The 26,480-nt window shown below is 44.0% G+C and overlaps 1 protein-coding gene across 4 annotated transcripts in view; it reads left to right on the plus strand.

Moving 5' to 3' along the window:
• Positions 1–26,480, plus strand: part of AIFM3 (apoptosis inducing factor mitochondria associated 3) — a 128,748-nt gene that overhangs the window by 16,557 nt on the left and 85,711 nt on the right. For all 4 annotated transcript variants that reach the window (XM_029571694.1, XM_029571696.1, XM_029571695.1 and 1 more), the window contains exons 2-4: positions 5,773–5,974; positions 16,488–16,597; positions 20,164–20,273. In XM_029571694.1, coding sequence (XP_029427554.1) covers positions 5,773–5,974; positions 16,488–16,597; positions 20,164–20,273 — 422 coding nt within the window. The remainder of the gene's footprint in view (positions 1–5,772; positions 5,975–16,487; positions 16,598–20,163; positions 20,274–26,480) is intronic.

Below are 26,480 nucleotides of genomic sequence, written 5' to 3' on the forward strand. Positions count from 1 at the left end.
CAATCTCACCTTCCAGAGTCAATTCATGAAGGACTTCTGTTCCTCCACTAAACTCTGCAACATTAGATCTAGGAACACTGATTCCTAGATCCTGCATGAGCTGGTGCAGAGGCAGCTCTGCTGTTTCCTCTTTCTTGCATAGTTGCTGCCTACTCCGGTGAAAATGCCCTGGCACCCTTCCATCAGCTCTTTCAGGACTAAGCTGCCATGACTCATTGGCCTCCAAGGTGCTCTTTTTTACTACCAGGTAAATCAAGTGTACACAGCAATAGATCCCCTCCTATTTGTACTACTGTCTGTGAGGAAAAAAAAAACCAGGAACAGTCCTGTTTCTCTGCTGTAGCTGCATAATTTTCCTTATTGCTTCTAAGATATTCACCATGGTATGGTTCTTTAACATCACCTGGCTGTGTAGCATAGCCCACCTGTACCCTGCTGCTCCACTCTTGCTAGGGCTGCTGCCTGCCACTGTCTCAGACAGATATCACTAATGTGCCATCAGGGAAAGATAGGCGCACAGCATTCTGGCTGGTACAGATGTCGCTAGTGGAATGGATGTTTCTCCTCTCCATGGTACTGAATGTACAGGCTGGGGATAACCTGCCTGCTAAATGTTCAAGAGAGATCTCTATAAATTAGGAGCCAACAGCAGCAGCAGCCACTTAAATCCCATTTACTCTGCTATCCAAGAAGGCTGATAATCAAGAGTAATCATGTTCCTGATGTAAAATGTGACCACATTTGATGCTGCCTGCCTCCTACTTTGGGACAGTGAGGTGGAGACATACCCTGTCTGCTCCAAGTTGGCTTTTGGCTGATGTTGGTTTGAGGGCTGCTTGCTTGTTAACTCACTGGAGAAAGAGGCTGGGGGGGGGGAGAGGGGTAGTTGTTTCGTAGACTGACTTCCCTTTTCCTGCTGCTTCTTTGATTGGCAGGGTACACAGACTAGTACTGGTGACCTCGCCTAGAGACCATACTAACGGGTGGGGTTTTTTTTTTCACATGGTGCAGCATGCCACTGGTTGAAAGATGTCCTAGTACTTTTCCTCTACCGATGCACTTACAAAGGGGCTTCTTTGCTTTGAAGTATCCCCAGACCTCAGATATCTTCTGGGACTTCATCTCTCTCTCTGAGGCTTGGGTGCTGCTGCTGCTGGGGCTGGGTTGAGGGCACACCAGGAGGCAAAAGACTAGGAGCATCAATCAAGCTCTCCACTATTTCCTCTTCCTGAAGGATACTCTTTGCCTGGCAGTATTGCTTTCTACCTCCTCTAATTGCTCTATGGAAGATAGCACACTAGTAACTAGATCCCCTCAACTTCTCCACAGCAGTTGCAGCTCCTCTGATTTTGAGAAATCCTGAAATGATTCCTCTGCATAAATAGTTTCTTGCAGGACCTGTTGGAGACATTTCTCATACAGAGATACAAGGAAGGAGTGCTGTGCTGCTTATGGTTGTTCCACTCTGCCCTTGCTCCCAACTGCCAGTGCCAATGCCCCCTTCCATTGTCTCTGCTTTCTCCTGACCCTGCACTTTAGGAATACAGTTAACTGTGACAGCAGACAGCATATGTTCTTTCAGCCTCAGCTTCTTGCTTGTTGCTGCCTCTGCCTGTGGTTTCCCCTGAGAAAAAAAATATCTCTCTAAAGTATACTGCTAGGGCTACCAGATGTATGGGATTTTCACTTTGTAGTGTCATTCCAGAAAGAGGCAAAGTGTTTCCTCTTTCTCCCAGTCCCTGTCAATGCATGCAGATGCCAGTTAGGATAGTCTGGTTAAAAATTGCTTCACCTTGATTGTTTTTTATTCCTGGATTGCTCCTTCCTTGCCACCCTGGGTCTGGTCAGTCTAGGGCCAAATGAGACATCATTGGTTGCTAAACACAATGCTAGCTTTCTTTGAAAGAAAAGAAACCCTTACATATTTGCTTGTCCCATGGACTTTAATGGGAAATGAAAACAAATGCAAATGAAGATTTTGTTGATTTTGTGGGTGCTGACCATTTGTATCCATTTTCCAAAATCTGAAATGAATCTGCCTGATTCAGTTCAGACTCCTTATTTGTTTTAAACAAATGCACTTTCTTAGACCTGCCAGAATGGAGCTCTCCAGGATGATAGGTAGCAAATGTTCAGGAGTAGGTTAGAACAGCTCAGAGTGAAGGCTTGATTCTATGAGTTCCCAGCCTGCCACTTATACCCAAAGAGGATCCTGAGTGTGTAGCGACTAGTAAATTTAGGGGTGGGCTACAGACTGGTTGTAGATGACATTCAGTTTTTTGTTCAGGTTTTATCATCTGTCCCTGAAGCTCTTCACAAATAGGACAGTGCTTAAGTATAATTAACAACTGGATGCTTGAAACCAAAATTGCATTTTATGTTCCAAAAACTAATATTATGTTAAACAGATTTCCATCTGAAGATTATTCAAAATGCCTTCAATTTAACAACTTGAATATTAAGATCTACTCAGAAGTGAGAGATTTGGGGGTAAAACTGGAATCTGATTTGTCAATGAAAAAGAACATCAGACAAATAGCAATTGGTGCTTTCATTAAACTAAAAACACTAAGGGTTTGAAGTCTCTTCTAACAACAAATACTTTTTTCAATATAGTCCAGTCATTAGTTATTTCTAAACTGGGACTATTGCAACGCTTTCTATATCAGTGCCTCAGCATATATGTTATGCTGTTTACAGGTAGCGCGGAATGCAGGAGAAAGGTTATTGACAGGTACCTCAGCATGCAACCATTACCCCAGCCTTATATTCCCTCCACTGGTTGCCCATAAAATGGAGGATACAATTTAAAATTATAACAACGATTCATTGTGTGCTAAAAGATGAGTTAGTTCAGCCTTGAAGTCGTATAAGCCAACAAGTATGCTTAGGTCAGCAGGACAGATCTTATTAGAAATACCAACTGCAAAACAATCTAGGCTCAATGATATGAGAGAGAGGTCCTTTTAAGTGGCTGGCACACATTTATGGAATAGCCTTTTCAACGAGATACTGAACATTGCACACTATTTGACTTCCAGAAAGCATGCCTAAACTTTCTTTTTTAAGTAAGCTTTTAATATTGATATGTAACTTTTAGTTTACATTTTTGTGCTTTTTAGTATGAAGCTGATTTGTTTTCATTTTTACCTTCGGTCATTATGTTTTTTGAGCCTTTTTGAATATTTTGTTAATATTTTGTATGTTTGCCTTCAATGTTTTTTTATATTAATTGTGTACATGCTCTTGTTACCCTCCTAGAACTATGGATAGAGCAGGTTATATATTGTGAAAATAAATAAATAAAAGTAAATATCGTCAATGGTATTACAATGGATAAGGAAACTGGGCAGAATGGAAAGGCCTGGAGATCTTTATATGTTAACTGGACAAAAATAAGTGGAACCTCCCTAAATCAACAAGCAAAATCCATTAGGAAAAGCAGCTACATACATAGAAAAACTTTCTTTACAAAAAAAATAAACCAGAACCCAAATACTACAAGAGCTGAACTTAGTATCAGAAGAAATGTACAAAGAATGTAATCTACTGCCTCCCACCGCACAATGGGCCTCAAGCAGTCTCAGAGACCTGCGCTATTGCTCAATCATTTACCAGTTCAATTCAATTTAACTCATACTTCCTATCTCCATTTAATAGTTATAGCCAAAAACATACAGTTTAAAAACCACATCTACCTGAAGGAAATAATAACACTTACCTTATTTAAAAAAGCTCTTCTATACCGTCGTTAAGTTAGATAACCGTCACAACGGTTTACAGCAAGGCACGATAATGAAAAAAGTAAGTGGTATAGATTACAATTAATCATGTGCCATCATAGTGCGGTAACAATTCACTTCAATAAACTATGTGTGTACATTAAGCTTGTCTGTAGGGAGCATATTAGGCGGAATGAATTTAACCTTAATGTGCATTTGTAGGTTACAATTAACAATTTCTAGTTTGGTGCGCCTAATCAATCAACTGGTTTTTTCCTTCTCTTTATCTTTATAAAAAGTTGTTTAAATAGCCAGGTTTTCAGATTGGATTTGAATATTTTGAAGTTTCTCTGCAGCCTTATTTCGAGTGGCATGGTGTTCCATAGCACAGGGCCAGCCAGTGATAGTGCTCTCTCCCTAACTTGCGTGAGATGTGCTGTTTTGACAGAGGGACTGACAAAACAACAGGGAAGGCTGCTTAATAAAGCCGTGGGAGCAGAAATACACAATAAGCAGCCAAATGTCCAATCTGTATTTATTATGTAGAGACAAAATGTGTGCAAATGAGCCCATTTGCACATATTTTGTCTCTACATAATAAATACAGATTGTACACACATAGTTTATTGAAGTCCCTCTGTAGTTTTGACAGAGGGGACAGTTAGTAGAGCCTTATTAGCAGATCTTAGGTTTCTTTGTTTCATGAACTTGCTCTCATAATGAGAGTTAAATTGAACTGAACTGGTAAATGATTGAGCAATAGCGCAGGTCTCAGAGACTGCTTGAGGCCCATTGTGTGGCGGGAGGCAGTAGATTACATTTTTTGTGCATTTCTTCTGATACTAAGTTCAGTTCTTGTAGTATTTGGGTTCTGGTTTTTTTTTTTTTTAAAGAGTTTTGCTGTGTATGTAGCCTCCTTTCATAATGGATTTTGCTTATTGATCTTTATATGTTAACAATTCTTCTGAAGCAACGAGGGCAGCTGTATTCAGAATAGTGTAAATATTGTCCTCTTTTGGTGTGGGATCTGATTGATATGATATCCTGTGTGACACAAGTGCCCATGTGGCCCAATTAAAACCAGCAAATGAAGTAATTGGTGACACATAGCTGTTACAGGGGAGCAAAGTAAATCAATTTTTAAGTGATATAGCATAAATGAAACAACCTCTTTTTGTGATTCGGGGCCTGGCAAATTCCCAAAGATCTCTGCTTGTCAGTGCTGAACCCCTATGGAGAGTGTACACCCTCAGAAACTCACTGCTCAGCTCATAGAGTGTCGGAGAAAAGTGGAATGCACAGCATCTCAGATACGCAGAGACAGTAGGGTGTAGACCCGTACACCGGTAGGAAGCACTTCTACCAAGAGAGGTTTAGAGTCAGCCCTCCTGGAAGAGTTGGTAAAGACAAGAATGTAATGGAATTCAAAAGCATGTGGGCGAAACATAGAGGATCCCTGATGACTAGAGGATAGAAATGCAAAATAGGGATAACATTTGACTAGCTTCAGATGTAACCTTTCTGAATGAGAGTAACCTGCACGGAGTGGCAGTTACTACCCTTAACACAAGGCATGGAGGGAATAACCTGCATGGTGCAGCAGTTACTAACCAAACAACTTTCTGGGCAGACTGAATGGACCATTTGGGTCTTTATCTTCCATCATTTACTATGTTATTATGAGTTGAAGTTCTTCTTAACAGTGAATTTAGAGTTGCCCAGATGTTATTTTAGGCCCGTTTTTTTGTCATTTTCTAGTACAATCTGATCCTTGCTGTTCTGCAAAATGACACAGCTACGTACTTTTTCGACTAAATGAAAACCTCTGTAACCTCATCTTCAGCCATACGTTTGATGTACCAGGCACCCATTGTTGATGTAGGTCTTTACATATATCCCTGTACCCATTCATATCATTAGCAGCTAAGAAGGAAACTAATTTATTTTTGCCAGCTTCCATGGCTGCACTCCCCATGAGACAGTACTGTAGAATCTGCCAGAATTCCCTGCCATTGTCTGCTAACATTGTGTGCTCTGCTTCTTCTTACAGCTGAAGTAAAAGTTGAAGTTGTGTTACCAGAAAAGGAGGAGATGTCCCCCAATGGCAAAGCCAGTCCCCTGGCATACAAAGCTAATGGAACTACCCGGCACTTCCACCTGGAGGAACGCCCCATCACCCTCAACCCCTATCCTAAGCCCAAGGATGTGGTGGAAGCTTCTGTATGTTACGTGAAAGACCTAGAGAACGGACAGTAGGTGCTCCCATATGTAATCCTGAGTTTGATGTGACATTTTAAAAACTGAGAACACTGAGAAGCAGTTTCAGTGCAGGAACATAAGAAGTTGCCATACCAGGTCAGACCAAGGGTATATCAAGCCCAGCATCCTGTTTCTAACAGTAGTCAATCCAGGTTACAAGTATCTGGCAAGTACCTAACTATTCAATAGATCCCATGCTACTAAAGCCGGTAATAAGCAGTGGCTATTCCCTAAGTCAACTTGATTAATAGTAGTTTAAGGACTTCTCCAGGAACTTATCCAAACCCTTTTTAAACCCAGCTACACCAACTGCCTTAACCACATCCTCTGGCAATGAATTCCAGAACTTAATTGTGCATTGAGTAAAAATAAATTTACTATTCGCTATTTGCTAACTTCAAGGCATACCCCTAGTCCTTGTATTATCTGAAAGAGTGAATAACCCATTCATGTCAATTCATGAACTTTCTCTGGACTTCTTACTTCCTATTCCTAGTCTATCCTTTTGGGTATGGAGAGTGACTCCATGGGTATGCTGAATCTCAAATGAGCACCCTAGAAGCCATCCACCACAGTCCCAAGGACCACATTCACCAAGTGAGGGTATATATAATCTACTTATCATTTCTATAGTGCTACTTGATGGATGTAGCACTATACAGGATTAGTTATGGGATGCTATACTCTCATCATTGAGTGCCAGCCTTAAGGAAAGATCACCGTGGCACAATCACAGGATTATTAATGAGATGTCACACTGGCTGCCAGCCTCAGAGCAGGGAGCGTGGCACAATCACAAGATTATTAATGGGATGCCACACTCTCATCACTGAGTACCATCCTCAGAGCAAGGAGACTGGCACAATCACAGGATTATTAATGGGATGCCACATGATTACTGATGACGATCATACTTCAAGGAGAGCTTACACAAAAGATGTTTAATGTTCATTTTCCTAGCGTCCAGTCAGATGAATACAGAACAAGTGGGTTATGCACCACTACCAGCAGATGGAGACGGAGCAAACTGATGCCACAGTATACATATAACCCTGCAGTGACATTTTCCTGCCAGTATTCTCAGTCTCCAGAAGATGGTGGATGTGCATCTCCCCACTGGGGATTGCTTCGATTTGAAAAGGATTAATAAGGAAAATTAATTTGCCCCGCTCTTCTACAATGATACCAAATGGTCCCTCGCCCAGTTGAGAATTCCTGAGGTGATTTCTGTGGTCCCTCAGAGGTGTCCCTTGGTCTAGTAGCTGGTTTTCAGCTGGTGTGGACTTAGCTGTTTAAACGGCTGAAAGACATCATGGAAAGCACTTTAAATGCATTCTTATATACTGCATAAATATGGCATTATTATGAGCAGCTATAGTGCTGTGCACTGTGCCACGAGGGATCCAGGTTCAAATTCGCTTCCATTGTGTCTGCTCAGGCCAGAGAGGAGGTAACTTGCTCAGTCCCAAAGAGGGAGACAAGTTGACTGCAATTACTAATGCATACTCTACCAGCCAAAAGGTGTCCCTCTGAAGGGTCTGTTTATCATGAGAGCTTTAACATGTGCAATAAGACCAACATTAATATGGTATTCAGAAAATAATTATATGCAAACATTTTTGGGAATAAGGGGAATGACGTTTCTCTCTATTGCCCTCAATTCAAGTCCTGGCCACAGCCCTTGTTGGGCTCATTCAAGTTATTGAACATGCTGCTGCTCACGTTTTTTGCTCATGTCTTTTGTTTGTACATTTGTTTTGCTTCTTTGATTGACAACTTGCCTGTTTCTTTCTGGGATTGGCTTTTTCAAAGTGACATCTCTTTGTTGTCAGTTTTTTTCTTGAGGTTGCCTTGTTTTTGGCGCGCTTTCAGTATATTTAACCCAGACGCCGGCATTTTCCGGTTTGGCAGTCCAACGCACACTTCACTTTTGTCTAAAGATATGTTTCTTCCTTTGGAGTCTTAATGTTTTATCTGTATTTATAAATTGTTTCTGCTATATTACTGGTTTGGCAGAGATTTAATGGTTTTCTTACTACACTTGCTATCTTCTATACGTGTTTCACTCTTTGATGCATTTTTCCTTTTAACTGGTCTTGTCTAGCGATGCTCCCCTCACCCTGACATCAGTGTATATGTTTTGATATTTAAGTCCTATGCTGGACTTTACTAAGCTATTGAAGAAAAAAAAATTTTTTTCTATATATTTTTTCAATATCTTTTTTGTTCATGGTTTCTTGCTCAGGTTTATTTCATTGCGCTTCACATTCGCTTTGATTTGTTACGATCCCCCCTGTTGCTGCGCTACAGGAGGTATCTTACCTTCCCTCCGGAGGCCGCTCCGAAGCCAGGGACTCGCCTGTGCACCATCCAGGACTTGCACCAGGGCCTGGGAGGCCTAGCTGTTCCTGAGGCCTGCCTGTGGCTTGCTTGGCTGCGTTTGGACTTCCTGGTTGGCCACGCCCTTCTCCCTAGGGGCCGGCCCGCAGCTCTCCACCCCAGTTATAGGGCCAGAAAGGGGCGGTCCTGGCAAACTCCTCCCAGGGAGTTGCCTACATCCTGCAGTATAAAAGGACTCTCATTTCACTTGCTACTTGCCTTTGGATTGGGTTCTACAGTTGCCTGTAACCTCTCCCGAGCCTCTGTGGTCTGCCTTGCTTTGATGGCTCCTTGTCCTGTCTCTGTCCTGATGTCTGTTCCTGATCCAGTGCTTGATCCAGTTCCTGATTTTCCCAGATAACCCTGCTTCAGGCTGCTGGTGTGCAGCAAACCCTGCTTCAGGCTGCCGGCGTGCAGTAACCCTTGCCTTTGGCTGCCGGTGTGCAGCAATCCCTGCTATAGACTGCCAGGAGTGCAGCTACTTGCTTCTACCCTGTTCCTGAAACTCCTGAATGCTAGCACCTCGTTCCTGTATCTTCAAGATGTCCTGGTGCCTTGCGGCAAGCCATGTCGTGGTCCGTGACCAGCCCTATGGGTGGGCTGAGTAGGGTGCTTCGTGATGCAAGCCTTGCACCTCATTCCTGAATCTGTGAGAAAGCCTTACCCTATTCCTGAACTCTCTGAAAGCCTGGTATCCTGCGGCAACCTCTGTCGTGGTCCGTGACCAGCCCCACGGGCTGGCTGTGTAGGGTGCTCCATGTTGCCAGTCTCGTACCTCGCCCTTGAGTCTCCTGTATGCATCATACCTCGTTCCTGACTCTACGTCTGCACCTTCAGTACCTTGCCTCTGATGTCTCTGCACCAGTCCTTGTCTCTGTCTCTGCACCAGTCCTTGCTTCTGATGTCTCTGCACTAGCCTTCATCTAAGATGTCTTCCGTGTACTAAGGACTCTGCCCTCGTTCTCTGTCCGGCCTGCCGCCCTTTGCCGTTACCCAGCAGCAGGTCCGAAAGGGCTTGGAACAGTCGGAGGACCGTTCATCAACCAACATTGCGTTGCTGGTTGTCATGGGTGTGCAGGTCTGGCTGAGGGTCAGACTCCGCTCCTTAACCCTTCTTCAGTACACGCCTGGCTCACCATGCCAGCACCGGCTTACCTCCCACGGTGTGGCTGGGGCTCCTCCCTAGCTCTCACCGTGGCCCAAGGGCTCACACCACCTGCTTTAGAGATGGCCGTGCTCCTCGCGCCTACGATATGTACCCGAGGGCGCCCAAACCCTCGGCCCGTCAGCGGCATGGCGGACGCGCCCGTAACATGATTGACATTTACCTGCTTCTTTCTGTGATTGGTTCTTTTCCCAAAATAACATCCCATTCATTTTAACATCAGGTTGTTCATGGGGTTCCCCCTTAGTTTGGCATGCTTTTAGTGTATTTAATCTAGCTGCCAGTATTTTCCGATTTGGCAGTCTCAGGTGTATTTTACTTTTATTTTGAAGGTATGTCTCTTTTTTCTTTGGGGTTTGCATGTATGTTTCATCTGCATTTACAGCTTGTTTTGTTAATTTACAGACTTATTATATCATTGGCTTGAAGATCCTTGTGGTCTCATTTTCTATCCCTCCCGACGCAGCCATTGCAAAATACAGCCCATGTTGGGAGACCAAGAGTGCTGTTATTCTAAATGAATTGTACTCTCTCAGCCTTTATATAGACAAGACTGCCTGTTATTTGGAATAATATTAATAACAATTTCATGCATTAAGACATTTATCTGTAGATGAACTTAAGCATTTGAACACAACCCTCTCCTGTGGACTCGTTTCTTAGTGTATTTATGTCCAATACATGGAGCGTTGGTCTTCAAAATAGTGCTAGTTGGCCTTCAAACCAGTGCAATAGAGATGCCACATGGCAACTGCCTCAGGGTCGGCTAGCCCCATTTTCTTGTATGGCCCCAGCATCATTTCAGGGGCAGGAGATGAGGTACCGAGGTGACATTGTACAGAGGGTCAGGGAGGGGTTATTTTTCAAGGGAGCTAGCACAGTTAGTTGCCCATCTTCAACATTTAACGCTTCATAAACCTGGTGCCAGATAGTAAAAGTATGTGCAATAAGAAGCTGCAATTGAGTTATTCTCCATACCCCTGGGTTATCCCCAGGTAAGAGCAAGAGGGCAGCCAAGCTATACCCCGTGCCCCTTCTGCCTCCAGATTAACCCAGGACACCAAAGAAGAATCAGGGGGCATTCCCAGCCAATATCTCAAACAGGCCCATTGAGAAACAAAATAATAAAGCTGAGAATGAAGTGGCACATACTAATATAATTCTTTTCCCGTTGCAAAAGGAAAATTTCATCCTAGGAATTTTTTATTGCTGGGGCAAAAACTGTTTAACTCAGAAAAAAACTCATTGGGACACAGCACAAGGCAAATGTTGAGAGAGCAAAAAACTGGGTAAGTGATATTTTAATAAAGGCTATTCTTCCTGCCCAAGAAATTGGAAGATCAGCCCACACTCGTAGAGACTTGTGAACTCATTCTATCATAAGAACATAAGAACATGCCATACTGGGTCAGACCAAGGGTCCATCAAGCCCAGCATCCTGTTTCCAACAGTGGCCAATCCAGGCCATAAGAACCTGGCAAGTACCCAAAAACTGTCTATTCCATGTTACCATTGCTAATGGCAGTGGCTATTCTCTAAGTGAACTTAATAGCAGGTAATGGACTTCTCCTCCAAGAACTTATCCAATCCTTTTTTAAACCCAGCTACACTAACTGCACTAACCACATCCTCTGGCAACAAATTCCAGAGTTTAATTGTGCGTGGAATAAAAAAGAACTTTCTCCGATTAGTTTTAAATGTGCCACACGCTAATGTCATGGAGTGCCCCCTAGTCTTTCTATTATCTGAAAGAGTAAATAACCAATTCACATCTACCCGTTCTAGACCTCGCTTGATTTTAAACACCTCTATCATATCCCCCCTCAGCAGTCTCTTCTCCAAGCTGAAAAGTCCTAACCTCTTTAGTCTTTTCTCATAGGGGAGCTGTTCCATTCCCCTTATCATTTTGGTAGCCCTTCTCTGTACCTTCTCCATCGCAATTATATCTTTTTTGAGATGCGGCGACCAGAATTGTACACAGTATTCAAGGTGCAGTCTCACCATGGAGTGATACAGAGGCATTATGACATTTTCCGTTTTATTCACCATTCCCTTTCTAATAATTCCCAACATTCTGTTTGCTTTTTTGACTGCCGCAGCACACTGAACCGATGATTTCAATTTGCTATCCACTATGACGCCTAGATCTCTTTGAAAGCCTTCTTTTGCTTTCGTTGCGATGTTCTTTTTGTAGTTTAGTTGATTGTCGATCCAGATGCCGAGATCCTTCGTATTATTCTTCAGTTGGATGTTGGTGTTGTCAATTTGTAAGGAGTGCATTGGAGTTATTTGTTCAGTGTTGTTTCTTTCAATGAGGATGCATTCTGTCTTCTCTATGTTGAGGCATAATTTTAGGTGGTTTAACATGTTTCTAATTGAGATAAGGTAGCTGGCTGTTAAACTCAGTGCGTTTTCAATTGTTGATGTTATAGGAATGAGGAGTTGGATGTCATCGGCGTACATATAGTATGTTACGCCTAGACTAGAGATGAGTTGGCAGAGTGGGAGTAGGTAAATATTAAAGAGGGTGGCCGAGAGGGCGGACCCTTGTGGTACCCCGGTATCAAGGGGGAAGGGATCGGAGGAGTTTTTGTTGAAGGTTACTTTGAAGAACCTGTCATTTATGAAGGAGGTGAACCAGTCGAGAGTGTTGCCTGAGAGACCTATGCTTGCGAGTCTCGATATCAAGCTTTTGTGGTCTACAGTGTCGAATGCCGCAGAGAGATCTAGTAGTATTAGTAAGTGGCTTAGTTTATTGTCGAAGCCTCTTATTATTTTATTTGATAGATTGAGTAGCAGGGTTTCTGTACTGCGATTTTTCCTGAAACCGTGTTGAGCTGGATGTAGTATTTTGTTGTTCTCTAGGTGTTCGTTGAGCTGTATCAGTGCTGCTTTCTCAATCATCTTTGCAAGTAGGGGAAGGTTGGATATAGGACAGTAATTATTCAGATCATCTGGATCTAAGTTCTTTTTTTTTAATATTGGTGTAATGGTTGCTATTTTTAGTTTAATTGGTAGTTCACCTTCTTCGAGTGATTTGTTTATAATCGCAACAATGGTTGGGGCAATTATGTGTGCTATTTCTTTTAGTACTTGGGTTGGAATAGTGTCTAAATAATGACGCGCTGGGTTTATTTTCTTTAGCATTTTCTCCATTTCAATAGATGAGATTGGGTTGAAATTCGACCATGGTGTTATCTTTGTTGTGTCCTGTTGTTCTTCTATGATCGATGATCTGTTGAAGGTGTCAGTTATTTTGCTTATTTTGTTCTTAAAGAACATGGCCAGGTCTTGGCTTGAAATCTTTATTTCAGATGTGTGGGTGTTATTGTTTTTTTCATCAGTGAGGTTTCTTACCATGTTGAAGAGGGAGTTGGAGTTATTTGTTGAGTTTTTATCTTTTGGCTATAGTAGTCTCGTTTGGTGTTCATAATCGTTTTTTTGTAGGTTGCGAGTTGTGTGCGGTATCTTTGTAGGGTTATAGGGTATTTGGTTTTTCGCCATACTTTCTCCAAGTTCCTAAGGTTGGATTTCATTGATCTAAGGTGGGAGTTGAACCATGGGTTGTTTTTTCCTCTGTTTCTGTTAATCAGCTTCAATTTCTCAGGGTTTATGTTTGCAGTTTGTTCTGTAAGGTGGAACCATGATTGAGTGGTGTTGATATTGGAGAGGTCTAGGGTTGCTAGCTGTTTTCCTAGTTCTTGTCGGAGTAAGTCAGGTTGGAAGGGAGGTCTGTACTTGAAAGTTAATGGTTAATAAGATTTTGTCAGGTGATTGGTTTGTACTTTTGTCTTGCATTGTAGTAGGTGGTGGTCAGACCAAGGGACTGGTTTGGATGTAATTGATGTTTCTGAGAAATATTGGTTGGTGAAAATCAGGTCCAAGGTGTGGCCGGCTCTATGAGTGGGGTTGTTCACTAGTTGGTTCAGTTTTAGACTGGAGAACATGTCGAGTAGGGTTTGGCAGTTTTGTGATCTGGGGTGGAGATTGAAGTCTCCAAGAATTATGGTAGGTTTTTTCAGGCTAATGTTTGTTACTAAGAATTCTAATAGAGGGGAGATCTCATTTTCAAGAAGTTTGGGGGGGCAGTAAACTAGGCATAATTGTAAGAATTCAGATTCAAATAGAGCAACTTCATGTTTCTTAGAAAGGTTGTGATGTATCATTTTCAGAGATGCTTTTTTATTATAAGGAGTATGCCTCCACCTCTGCGAGATTTAAGTGGGATTGAGAATAGGTCGTAATCATTGTTGGTTAGATGATTCGTTAAAACTTGATCTGTGTTTTTAAACCAGGTTTCGGTTATGGCGATGAAGTCCGGGTTCTTTTCTTGGATTATGTCTGATATTAGCATGAAATTTTTGGTTAGTGATTGAGCATTTATCAAAAAGAATGTGAGAGAGTAGGTATTTCACATGCTTCATAAGTGGGATGTTAATCAGGTATCTGTTTTTGTTCTTGTTCTGAAGAGATGTGGTGGGGGGTGAAGCCATGATTGCGTTTAGTGTTTCTTGTGGTGTATGGGTGACTCTCTGGTCTTGGTAACTTGAGGCTAGATGAGGTCCGGGTACGGCAGGTTGATATTATGGTGGGTTCTGGATGAGATCCGTAGGGGTGCATGAAGAAGTGAGGATGGCTTTAGGATGAGTGCTAGATGAGGAGGGTGGCTGAAGAGCAAGGTGAGAGTAGGATGCTGCTTAATAATATCAAGAGGAGTGCTGTATGATGATGTTCGATGAGGAAATGGGGAGATCCTGATGTAATGTAGAGTATTCTAGCTTAGAGTTGGTTTGTTGCTGGAGGGTGTTTGGTAGTGACTGTAGGAGTGTAAGATGGGTCTTGAGTCGGATGGATGATTGTTGTCGGAGGCTGTATGAATGTTTGAGTTGGTTGAAAGACTGCAGCAGGGGGTTTATTGAGTGTTGGTGGTTGGGTGTTTGAGATGTTGAGGTTGATGTCAATGGCGAAAGGGAGAGGCTCTGGTCCTGGTCCTGGGGCTCTCCAAGGGGTGTGCTAAGGGGCAGGCCAGGAGGCGCGAAAATTTTAAGGGCTTGCCGGCGCCTTCTTATTGGTCTGGAGCTTCCGGGGGCGCGGCTGACTCACTGCGCTGTAGTGCGGCTTGGTTTCCTCTTCTTTTTTTATGTTTTTTATGTTTTTTTGGTGGCCTCCTCTGCACGGCTCGCCTCGATTAGGCATGCGGGCTCTTGCCCCGAATGGGCCTCAGGAGCCCCAGCAGAGGAGGCGAGTTGGGGAGGTAGTGACCGGGATCGGTCGGGCGCAGACCGATTGGGGGTGTTGGAGCACCCAAAGCACATTGGCACCTGTGGCGCTAATGAGCTTTAATAAATAAATAGACCCTGAGGGTGCATCTTGGAGGAGATGCTTAGAGCTATCCCATACTTCAGCATTGCCCCACAGACTGTACTCACAATACCAAAGGACTGCCCTACCACATAAAACCCTGACATGCAGCCACAGACTGGGGGTCTCTTCCAGGGTTGCCAACTCATGAAAATATTTTACTAAGTCTTCTAGATTTTTACTGATACATATTTTACCATAATTATTGTGTGCTTGGCTGTCCTTGCTATGACAAGATTCACTCCTTTATGCACATATTTTCTGACTCCTGAGTGGTGCAACTTGCAGAGCCAGAGCCCACAGCACCTGAGACACAGATCCATCACTAATGACATTTTTACTGACATGAAATTATTTTTACAGCCTTGTCATTTTTTCTTTTTTTACTGACCAACAGTAAATTTACTGACAACTGGCAGACTTGCAGGGTTATTTATTAAAATGCGCTAGGACCGTAATGCACGATAAAAGGCTCTAACATGGGTTATGTCATGTATATCATGCAGTATATGCGATATTTTGCATGTCCCTGCTCAGATACCCTCCCCTATTACAATGACTGTCTTTGCATGCATGAGTAATGCAAATGCATGCAAAAGTCATTATTAGGCAATTCTATGCTAATATTTTATCGCAGCAGACTGAGAAGATGGTCAGCCATGATAAAATAACTATACCTCCCCCTGGCATGTGTTAGATGTGTGGCAGGAGGCCCAGGAACTAATGCAGGTTCTGAGGTTCCCGCTGCACATTTAAAGTGGCAGGGAAAAAAAAATACAGTCAAACGGGGAGGTTGAACAGGGGTCATTTCTGACCCCTGTTTCAACCCGGGGCTGCCGGTTGAGGCGGCCCTGACTCCCCCAAAATACAAATAAAGTAAAAAGCATGCACACAGTGGTGGCCCTCCCCCCGGCCCCCAATTGCCATAGCCCAAGATCCCCCCTCCACCCTGCCCCCCTGATTGCCATCAGCCAAAGATCCCCCTCACCCATCACCCCCCTGATTGCCTCACCCAAAGATTCCCCCTCCTTCCTGTCCCCAATTACCATCAGCCAAAGATCCCCCTCCCCCTGCCCCCTGGATCTTTGGGTGAGGCAATCGAGGAGAGGGGAATCTTTGGCTGATGGCAATTGGGGGGGGTAGGGAAGGGGGATTCTACTTCAGGGGCCGCCACCGTTGCCACGTACATGCTTTTAACTTTATTTGTATTTTGGGGGAGTCAGGGTGGCCTCAAACAGTGTTGCCAGGTTAAAAAGGGGGTCAGCAATCACCTCTGCTCAACCTTCCTGTTTGGTCATTTTTGGGTGGCCAGTGGCCCTTTAAAACTATAGCGGTCCTGTGAGATTGGCGCCGCCCTTGCGTTAAAGGGCCATAACACAAAAGAACCCGCCATGGAGCTGCAATGTATTTTCGGGGGCCCCACTATCACGGCAACACCCTCCCCCCCCCCCCCCCTGCAATAGTGGGATGCCTCCTGCGAAGACACATAGCATTTTGATGAATCTAGGCCTTTGTCCCCTCCCACAATCTGTATAGTGCAGCAGCTGGTGAAGCAGTTTGTGATATGCAACACTGGACTAATGTCTTCTGCTTTGATATAGGATGCGGGAAGTGGACCTGGGCTGTGGGAAAGCTCTCCTGATCAAGCAGAATGGAGAATACTTCGCCATGGGACACAAGTGTCCTCATTATGGGGCACCACTGGTGAAAGGTGAGAAGTCGCCAATCCTATTACTCTGCAGGTAAAATAATGTTCAGCCTATGGGCTCAGAGAGTTCAGGAAACTGAGGCTATTTAGCTGGATAACTAGTGAATAATCCAACTAATTGCTGACTATTTGAATATTTCCTTCACTTATCCGGCTAAATTTTAGCCCGATAACTTAGCATTGGCCTAAAGTTTAGCCAATTACATAGAAGCATTCCAGAGTGGAATTAAGTTAGTTGACTAAGATATTCGTAGGGATCTTCATTTTTATTTTATTTTTTCCTGCGAATGTCAGGAAAACTGACTTTGTTATAACACATAGGAGAATAATCAGGGAAAAGCCATTTTTTCACTGTGAAATTACCAGGAAAAAGAAAATAAAAATTGAAAACTAATGTCCCTAGTTATCCGATAACTCAGATATTCCAAGTTAGCTGGATAAATTATCAGGCTAACTCTGGTCGTGCCCAGAGTAGCGCCAAACATTGCTGGATACATTTTATCCAGCTAACTTTAAGATAATAAGATACATTCAGCGGACCGGCTGCACCGCTGATTAGTCCATCACATATGTCAGGCTACGTTTAGGACTATTCTACGGAATCTTCAGAATCAATGCCATCAATAATCACTCGCCGGCTGCAATCCAGCCAATAACTTGAATGTTACCCTCTAAGAGCCCACATTATGTGCAAATGGTTCAAAGCCAAAAAACAATCCCCCTCCGTCATTGAAGTACATTACAGTAACGAGTTGTGGGATGTTTGTATATAACAAAGTCATACTGTATTCTACGGTATTCACAGCTGAAATTTTGTAATTCATGGATTGCCAGTAGCACATCTGGAGGTCAATATTCAAAAGCCATATAATAATTCATCTAATGGCAAATTTGGCATATTCAGCTACTTATCTGGCTATAATTTAGTTAGATTTAAAAAAAATGCATTCTGTGAGCATTCTGGGGATAGTTCTAGTTATCTGGATCATAGCCAAATATCAGATATATCTGGCCTTGTGTGGCCCATATAACTTTCTACTTACCCGGACAATTTTCTGCTTACCTGGATATCTACTTACCAGGGCCAACGACCCAATTCCAACCCCTTCCCTAATACATTCACATTGGTCCTGCCAGGCTGAGCTACTTCACACCCCCAAACCACAAATAATAGTAATTTGATTTGGGGCGGGTGCATATCGCTCTCACCCTTCCCATTTTGTGATCTATTAAATTAAGTTTCCTACCACCACCCCCCCAACACTCACAATATTATGTACCCCACTCCCCCCGCTCATGGACCCCCAGAAATGCTGCCAGGAACAAGGTAACCTCATACATAGTCTTGTGAGTCCAGGTAGAGAGAAGGTGGCAGGAAAGCTTTATTTAATATACGCCAAAACTGTAAAGGAGGAGTTGGGGGCGATATGTGACTCCTCCGAAAAATCAAATTACCATAGTTCCTGGGGGTTTGAGGGGGTTGGAGTAGCTCGGCCCCGCGGGGCCATTGTGAATTAATTGGGGAGGGGAGACTGGCTCACAGAGGTCTGTTTTAAAAATATTTACAGCACTACTTAGGTATAAAATTATTTGGCCACACAAGACCGGATAACTTAAAAACCTATCTGGCTATATTAAAACATTTAGCTGGATAACTTTAAGCAAGAATATTCGGCGGGACGTTTATCCCACTGAATATACAGGGCAAGCTGTGCGGTTAACTTTGGCTCGATAACTTGTTCATATTTAAATTTGTTACTCACCTATGCTCCAGGACCTAGTCAATGTACATAATTAAACATACATAATTCAGTAAAAATATAACCATTAAAATGTCATCATACAAGACAAAGACAAAAATAAATATAATACTATAAAGTTAGCATTAAATCTGCACTGACTGATAAAACACTGATGTGTTATAGCTAGCATAAAACGCTTGCTTAAAGAGCACAGACTTCAGCATAGATTTACAAGTTTTTAAGCAATCCAGCTGCCTAATTTCTTCTGACAGTGAGTTCCAAAATGTGAGTACGGCAACAGAGAAAGCGAACTCACAAGTGACAGCCAAGTGAGCCTGTCGAGCTGAGGTTACATCCAAGAGTCCACGCTATTGCGACCTTAGAGCACGAGTTGGACAACACAGATGAACTTGTCCACTAACTGCCCTACTGAATATTGGGCTTCTTGTATTTTCAGCTCCCTGTACCTTCTTTTTAAGCCTGATTCTTTCCTGGACTCTCTCCATGTAAACATATACTATAGTATAATGCAGGTCACTTTGTTTCCCTATGTCTCAGTTTATGATCTGAAGCTGGGTAATCATAATAACCACATTGTTCTTCTCTCCTTTGGGCACTTATAGTATATGCAGGTCTGTTATGTTTCTGAAGCCCTGAAAAATGTGTGTTAGCATCCAATGTGGATGAAAATACTGTACAGGTTATTTACAATAAATTCAAATTAAGAGCCCACAAGCAATAAAATGGCCTCTCAGAGCCAGGAAGGGAATTGCATCTCAGAAGATCCAGGAGCAGGCATCCCTTCTTTCTTAAGCCCCTGCTTGGGTGGAATTTAGGCCACAGACTTTAGGGTATGGGTATATCATATCCCCTAGGAATACATTTTAGAAGAGTTATAGTATCTCAGGGTATATATCTTGGGGGAAATCTTCAGAGTGAAGACTCTTTTCCCTACTGAGACCCTTTTCCCTACTGAGAATTTGCTTTAACCTATGTTTGTATATCAAGTCTCCAAACAAGAATGCTTCCCCATGACTAAATAGTAGAAAATAAAGATGTAGGGGTATTATCCAAGAGTGAGAGCAGTATCTTACTTAGATCTCTGACTGTCCTGGAACCTCTCTTGCAGAGTTATTAGCCAGGAGTCAGAGTATAATCCAATGTAACTACAACACTTATATAAGACCATATTACCAAATTCCAATAACTATTATAAAACCCTCTGCAGTGGATATTCCTTAGTTAACCTCATCTATGACCTAAATCTAGAAAACAAGGAACAGAGACAAAATATAACATTTATACAATTACCAGACTCAATTGGCCAAATTGAGTCTTTCCGCTGTCTTCCTTCTGAGCAAGCTGGGGGAAGGCAGTGATTGACTAATATTTATACGATTCCTGCTTTATGTATCCCGGTGACTGCTGGGTTCTTCTACCCCTACCCCTAGTCACAGATCAAACTACTCAAGTTCTCCCTAGATCCCACATATCAATCATTCTTCCTTGTGTCATGCCTGCTCCAAGATGGTTGTGTGACACTGTTTACTGACTGATCTCATCAGGTAATCAAAGAATCTGGCTTTGCCCCATTGCCCAACCTGCAGATTGTTTGCACAGATATAGAGACCAGTTCATGCATTATGCTTGGGATGATGAGATCACATTGACCTGTAGGCTGCATTTCATCATAATAGGAACACAAACCGCAACAGAGAGCATTATCCTACTTAAAGCTGACTGTCCTGGACCCTCTCTTGTAGGGACGTTATCCAGGAGTGAGAGCAGTATCTTATATGCTATAATTTGCTACATTCTTTCTTGCAGGGGTGCTGTCCAGAGGAAGAGTGCGGTGTCCTTGGCATGGCGCCTGCTTTAATATTGGCACGGGGGACATTGAGGACTTTCCGGGATTAGACGGTTTGCCTAAATTTCAGGTGCAGTTTCAAATAAAACCATTCAGGAGGAGGCTGGCTGTCAGAGGGTTCAGTTTCAGGGGTTATGGTATTTGGCAGAGTGAGTCTTAAGCCAGCAGATCTCTGGGGGCCCTAATAAATTAAGCGCCTTCCTATGTCTTCATTAGTGCTTTCTACAAGATCACCTTGTATCACCAAGTGGCATCATGACCTGACTAGCTCTTTATATAAGGCCACTTTGTTGGGTACCACACCTGGAACTAGATTGCCAGAAATCCCTCCCGCAATTAGTGATCACGTGATCATCTGTTGAAGAACACTTGTGGCTATTTATAGTCAGTGTACATTTTCTGCCACAGCACCTCTGAGGTTTGGTAGTCATGTGACCACCTAGTGAGGAAAACTTGTGGCCACTTGTATGACTGTCATTGGACTTTTGCCACATTGCTTAAAATTTCCCTACTTACAGAGCTTGGACCTTTCTGGCCTTCTTTGATGAGCCTTTTTTTGTGTCTGTAGGGAGGGGCAGTGGGTGTTATTGATGCAATCATTAACATTAAAGATACGATTGAATTTTATGTTACTGTAATTCTACTTTGTACACTCCTTTTATGTTGTCCATTGTAACAGAAGATATATCCCTAGATAATTACCAGCTGACTATGGCAGCCACACCGCGGCCGGCCCCGACTCATCACCATGCTGCCACCTCCCGGGATGCTGCCGCTTATGTTTCTTCGGCACACACACTCTTTCTTTAATGGCCCTGTGGCAGGAACACTCCTCCGACATTCTCTAGTGATGTCAGCCAGCCTGGGAGATTTAAGCATCAGTTGTGCAGCAACTCAACACTTCAGCAACAGGTCCTCCTGCATTCTGCCGGCACTCGTTGCTCTTCCACTTTCTGCCTTTTTCCAGATCTTTGCTTTATTCCAGCTCCTGCCTCCCCTCAATTGTCACTCTACCCTGCCTTGCTTTCTTTCTTGGTCTTTTCTCTCTGTCTCTGGCCTACTACTCCTTCTCTGCTCCTCTCTGACTCATCTCTCATTGCCGATTAGACCCTTGCCTGGATACCGACACTGCTTGTTTGCCGCCTTTCCGCTGGCTCACAGGGATGGTATCTTCCTTAAAGGTGAAAAACAGGTAGGACACTGGAGGTGGTGTTCAAACAAAATTTACTGTAACAAAAATAACTGTACAGTCCATTCAAAAGACAAAGTTCAGGAATCTTTTTCACAAAAACACAAAAGTTCATAGTGCCTGTTCTCACTTTGTTGTTCTCTAAGCCAGAAAATCCCTATAGAGTAGGGGCAAATTTAACATCCACACTCTTGGGTGACTGAAAGCAGGCTTCTAGAAAAAAGGCCAGGTCTCATTCTCTCCAATGGTAATCAAAACCTGGGACCGTAGATGGCAAAGTCCAAAAGCTTCCGAAACTGATTCTCACAAAACTTCTCTCCTCTGAGCAGATGTAAAAGCCATCCCACTTCAGACGGGTGCAGGGCAAGTAATGCACCCAGATTCTCTTTCCCTCAGGCAGGGGGATTTCCTCCTGAACCTGGGATCAAGTGTCAAGAACAGTATCAAGAAAAATCTTCTTCGAAAAAGTCAACCTCTCCAACAAATATCTCCTTTCCCTTTCCTTCTCCAGGCCAGGGAGGGCCTAGCAAGGGATCACAGCCAAAACATTCCTATCTCCTGCTCAGCTCCAACACCCTCTACTTTCTGCACATGCTCAGACCCAATTTATAGGGCCAAGCTGACCAATCCCAGTCTTGGAAGAAGAAAACTTTTAGAGATGATCTAAAAAAAGCAAGTCCCTAGTGCTGGTGCAAAAAAGGGAAAAACAGATTGGTAAGGGATTGGAGTATCTCTTACATTCACCTCACCAAAAAAACAAAACCAAAAACCTTTCCATCAAGGAAACTGACTCAGAGGTTTTTTTTTCTTTAGATATTTACTAAAGCCCTGAGAATTAGTTGCAGGGCTTATCACTAGAGAATAGACAATGTACAGACAAAAATGTTGATGTTATACTTTAGTTGACCACTTGGGGGAGCTGAAGCCCAAGAGGGAGATTGTGTCCAGCACACCTTTCAACTTCTAGCACATTACAGACAACACAATACATGCACATTTCTACAAGAAAATATGTCATTGACATTACTCCATCACTTTACTACATCTGGAGATCTCCCGTTGGGGAGACCTTTTCATATTCAGTACTTTCGCTGCAGCTCTCCCAGTGGGGAAGAACAATAGGGTGGTTGATCATCACCAACTCTTTCAAAACATTACCTCTGGGGGCTCATCCCCAGTTTTGGGCACATCCAGGCCATTTGACAGAAACCCAGCCGATGGGGAAACAAAAGCAGTAGAGAGGGGCATGTATCCCTCTGGCATGTCCTCCCATGTCTGAACACATCATAGCTCACAATACATTTCTTCTTTCTGGGGTGCGGTACCAGCAGAATATCACCCCATATCACTCTGGTCCTTGGGGGTCCCCACTGAGGGAACACTGAACCTTCACACTGACACACAGTTTTCACATAACCCTGTGGGACAAAGTTAGTTATCCTCATTCCTGCTTCTGAAATCCAACAAAGGAGACCCAGGCAGAGGCTGCAACTGCAGAAAGAAATAATTAAGAGATGGGAGGATCTGGATGTGGGAACCTCACCGGTAAAAGAAGTAAATGGTTATGGCATCAGTTTCCAATTAAACTAGGAACACCATTAGTTTTCAAAATGTTTTAAGTGTTTTGCAACTGTTTGGGGGGTATTTTCATTTTTTTCAAAATGTTGATTCAGTCAAAATTCCAACAAAAATCAGTTCATGGTCACGGGGGACATCAGGACCACCTAGAAGAAAAACAGGACATACAGCAAGCAAGCGCAACGGAGCAACTTTAGTGATCCTATTTTTTTTTTTTTGAACAGATTAACCAGAACAAGGGAAGAAATACATTTTTAATAGTTCACAGTGATCTCCCTGGATGCCAATCGGGCAAGCCAGCCAGCACCAGTTTACTCCAACAGGCAGGCACTCACCGCAGATCTTCTCTAAGGCCTTTCACAAGTATAATCATGTCGAATCAGCTGCCAGTCCTTGTCCGCAACTGCAGATGCCTGCTCCAGCTGTAACTGGGATGATAGGACATCTGGTGAATCCCAGGCCCCATTGAAGATCCAGAGGCTGTCACCCCATTCTGGGCTGCAATGAAACTCTTCCAAGAGCAGCTGGACACCGTTCTCCTTTCCCCTGCTGATCCAGCTCTCTTAGGGAAATGTTCCTTAAACTTCAGAACTGCCCCTTTAAGACCAGTCCCCTGCTCTCTCACTCTAGTAGCTGTGCTCTTACTGATGCAGGCCTTGTCCTTGTTCAGGGAAGTCCCAAATTTTGCCAGACAAACGCTTTGAATATGGATTAAAAAAAATAAAGGGGTTATTTATGAAAGGCTTTCTCCCATTTTGTGTCTATGAGGAAAATGCTTAGTAAATAGAGCCCAAAGGGTCTAATTCCCTTACAAATTAATTTTCAAAAGAGTTACATATGTAGCCCCTCTTCAGGGCAGTCTTACTCCCGGTTATCCTCTCTTCTCCAACTTACACCAATACAGTCACAAGAGGCCACCGGGGGGGGGGAGGGGGAGCAGGATAAACCTGTGGGACCCTGGTCTCACAGGGGTGAGAACAGATCACAGTCTCTCACTCTCTCTTTGGTTGCTTTCAGATGTACTCAAGCTTAGGAGCTCCTTGCTTTAGGGCACTTTTTACATTGAAGCAAGACGCTGGCCACTCTGGGTGTGCAACAAAAAATGTACTGCAAGTAAAAATACTTTGAAGTCCAATGCACAAAAATAATTCTTCGGAAAATTCCCATGCAAAAATAAACAGTCCAGAATGCCAAATTTCTCAGCAACGTTAACTGGGTCAATGTCCCTTTGGATGGCAAACTAGGAAAACCCCTCACTCCTAAGGGGTAGGAATGTGGGCTCCTAGTAGGGCTGGAGTTTCCTGTCTTTCCACTGATGGAAAGCTCCTCTGCAGGACTTCTGGTGGAAAGGTCCCAAAAAGATGTTCAGAAATGTCAAAAACCATTACTCTCAAACTGGCAGGAACTGACGGACAAAAGACTTCCTCCCGAAAACTCTCAGGACCAGAAATCTCTTCAAAGATACAACCTTCTTCTTCTCTAGCTAGTAACAGACAGAGGGAGATACAGCACCTTCCTGACCTTCCCAGGCAGGAGGGAAGTCCTCCTCAGGCAGGCTCAGGATCTCCAAAAATACAGAAAATCCAAAAAGACAAACTTACTCAAGTCTTCTCTTCTCCCTCTAGATGGACCCTTCCAGATCCAGAAGGATGTGGGCATGAGCAAAGTCTCTTTCCCCTGTTGCAGGTTGTGGAGCCTAAACTTGGGGATCCTGCAATACACCCCCCCTTCTTCTTTGGTTGGGATCTACCAGCAGCGTCAGCCCCTCATCTTCATTTCAGCTGCTGGCAGGTTGGAATCCACCTGCAGCCAGGGCTGGCGGAAGCATTAGGTGAACTAGGCCTGGGCCTAGGGTGCCGACCATTAGGGGGGCGCGAGCCACGTGGGGCCACAAGCGGCAGCAAAGAGAAGTGGATATTCGGCGGGCCGAGAGCAGCGCCCAACCTGCTTGGGGCCCAGAACACCACACATTCGGTGGGCGCAATCGAGAAGTAAGAGTCGGAGCCAAGGCCAGGGGGTGGCGGGCGCAAGGCAGAAGGTATCTAGGGCGCCTAATCCCCTCGCACCGGCCCTGCCTGCAGCACCCATTCTCTCTCGCACACGCACACAGATACACAACCCAGGCAGCTCCCATTCTATCTCTCTCTCACCCCCCCCGCCCCCCCCCGAGAAGCTCCCATTTACACCCACACATCCCAGGCAGGCTCCCATTCTCATAATACACTCTTTGCCCATCCCAGGAAGGCTCTAATGCATGCATGTGCACACACACACAAACACACACACACACACACTCCCACTCCCACCCAATCCCAGGCAGGATCCCATTCACACACAACCCATCGCAAGCAGCCTCCCATTTACACACACACAGACACACACATACATATATGCAACCCAGGCAGGCTCCCATGAATACATCCACTCATCCCAGGCAGCCTCCCATTCACACACACACACCCATCCCAGGCAGCCTCCCATTCACTCACACACACCCATCACAGGCAGCCTCCCATTCACACACACCCATCGCAAGCAGCCTCCCATTTACACACACACAGACATATATGCAATCTAGGCAGGCTCCCATGAATACATCCACTCATCCCAGGCAGCCTCCCATTTACACACACACACCCATCACAGGCAGCTTCCCATTCACTCACACACACATGCAGACCAGGCAGTCAGGGTCCATGAGTTATTCCTCCTCTGCTGCTGCTGCCAGCCTGTACCTTCTTTGTGGAGAGCAGTCGTTCTGCATCTCCTCTTCATGAGCTGGCCCCGAGGTAATTCAACACTCATGGTACTAGCACTTCCTGCATTCTTATCTCATGCATTGCGAGATGAGAATACAGGAAGTGCTAGCACCGCCAGTGTTGAATACCACGGGGGCCAGCACATGAGTCGGAGCTGCCAGACGGGCTTCTTCTTCTGCCGCTGGTGGGATCGGATTCACCGGCGGCACTACGGGCCTCCTGCTTCTTCTGCCGCTGGTGGGATTGGGTTCATCAGAGCATCACGGGTCTCTCCCTGCTTCCGACGCTGCCCCACCGGGTGTTCCGTCCTGTGCATTTGCACGGTTTGCACACCGAGTGGCACGGGGCCTATGTGAGTTCAAGGGAGGATACCATTAAAATAGGGTGCAGCCATAATTAAAATTCACACACCTTAGTTTAATAAAAGGGAAAAATATACGAAAATATATAAACAAAAGAAAGAACAGTTAGGAACAGATGAATAATAGGTGGACGACAATTAAAAAGTAGACAAGTTCATATTTTTAGAAATGTTTGTAGGATTGTACTACTGTTCATTTTTCATTGGCAGGAGAAGGGAGGTATAACAGTTGCCTCCAGCTCCTTTGAGCTTCCAGCCCAGTCAGAGTTGGTGTTCTTTGGGCATGGCAACATGAACCTTCATTTCCAACTACTGGGGGATTTCCTCTATTTTATATGCTTCTTTGGTCTAGCAATTGAATTGATGGTCCATGACCAGGCGCCCCAGAAC

The sequence above is a fragment of the Rhinatrema bivittatum genome, chromosome 11 (genome assembly GCF_901001135.1).
Source record: "Rhinatrema bivittatum chromosome 11, aRhiBiv1.1, whole genome shotgun sequence".
NCBI lineage: Eukaryota > Metazoa > Chordata > Amphibia > Gymnophiona > Rhinatrematidae > Rhinatrema > Rhinatrema bivittatum.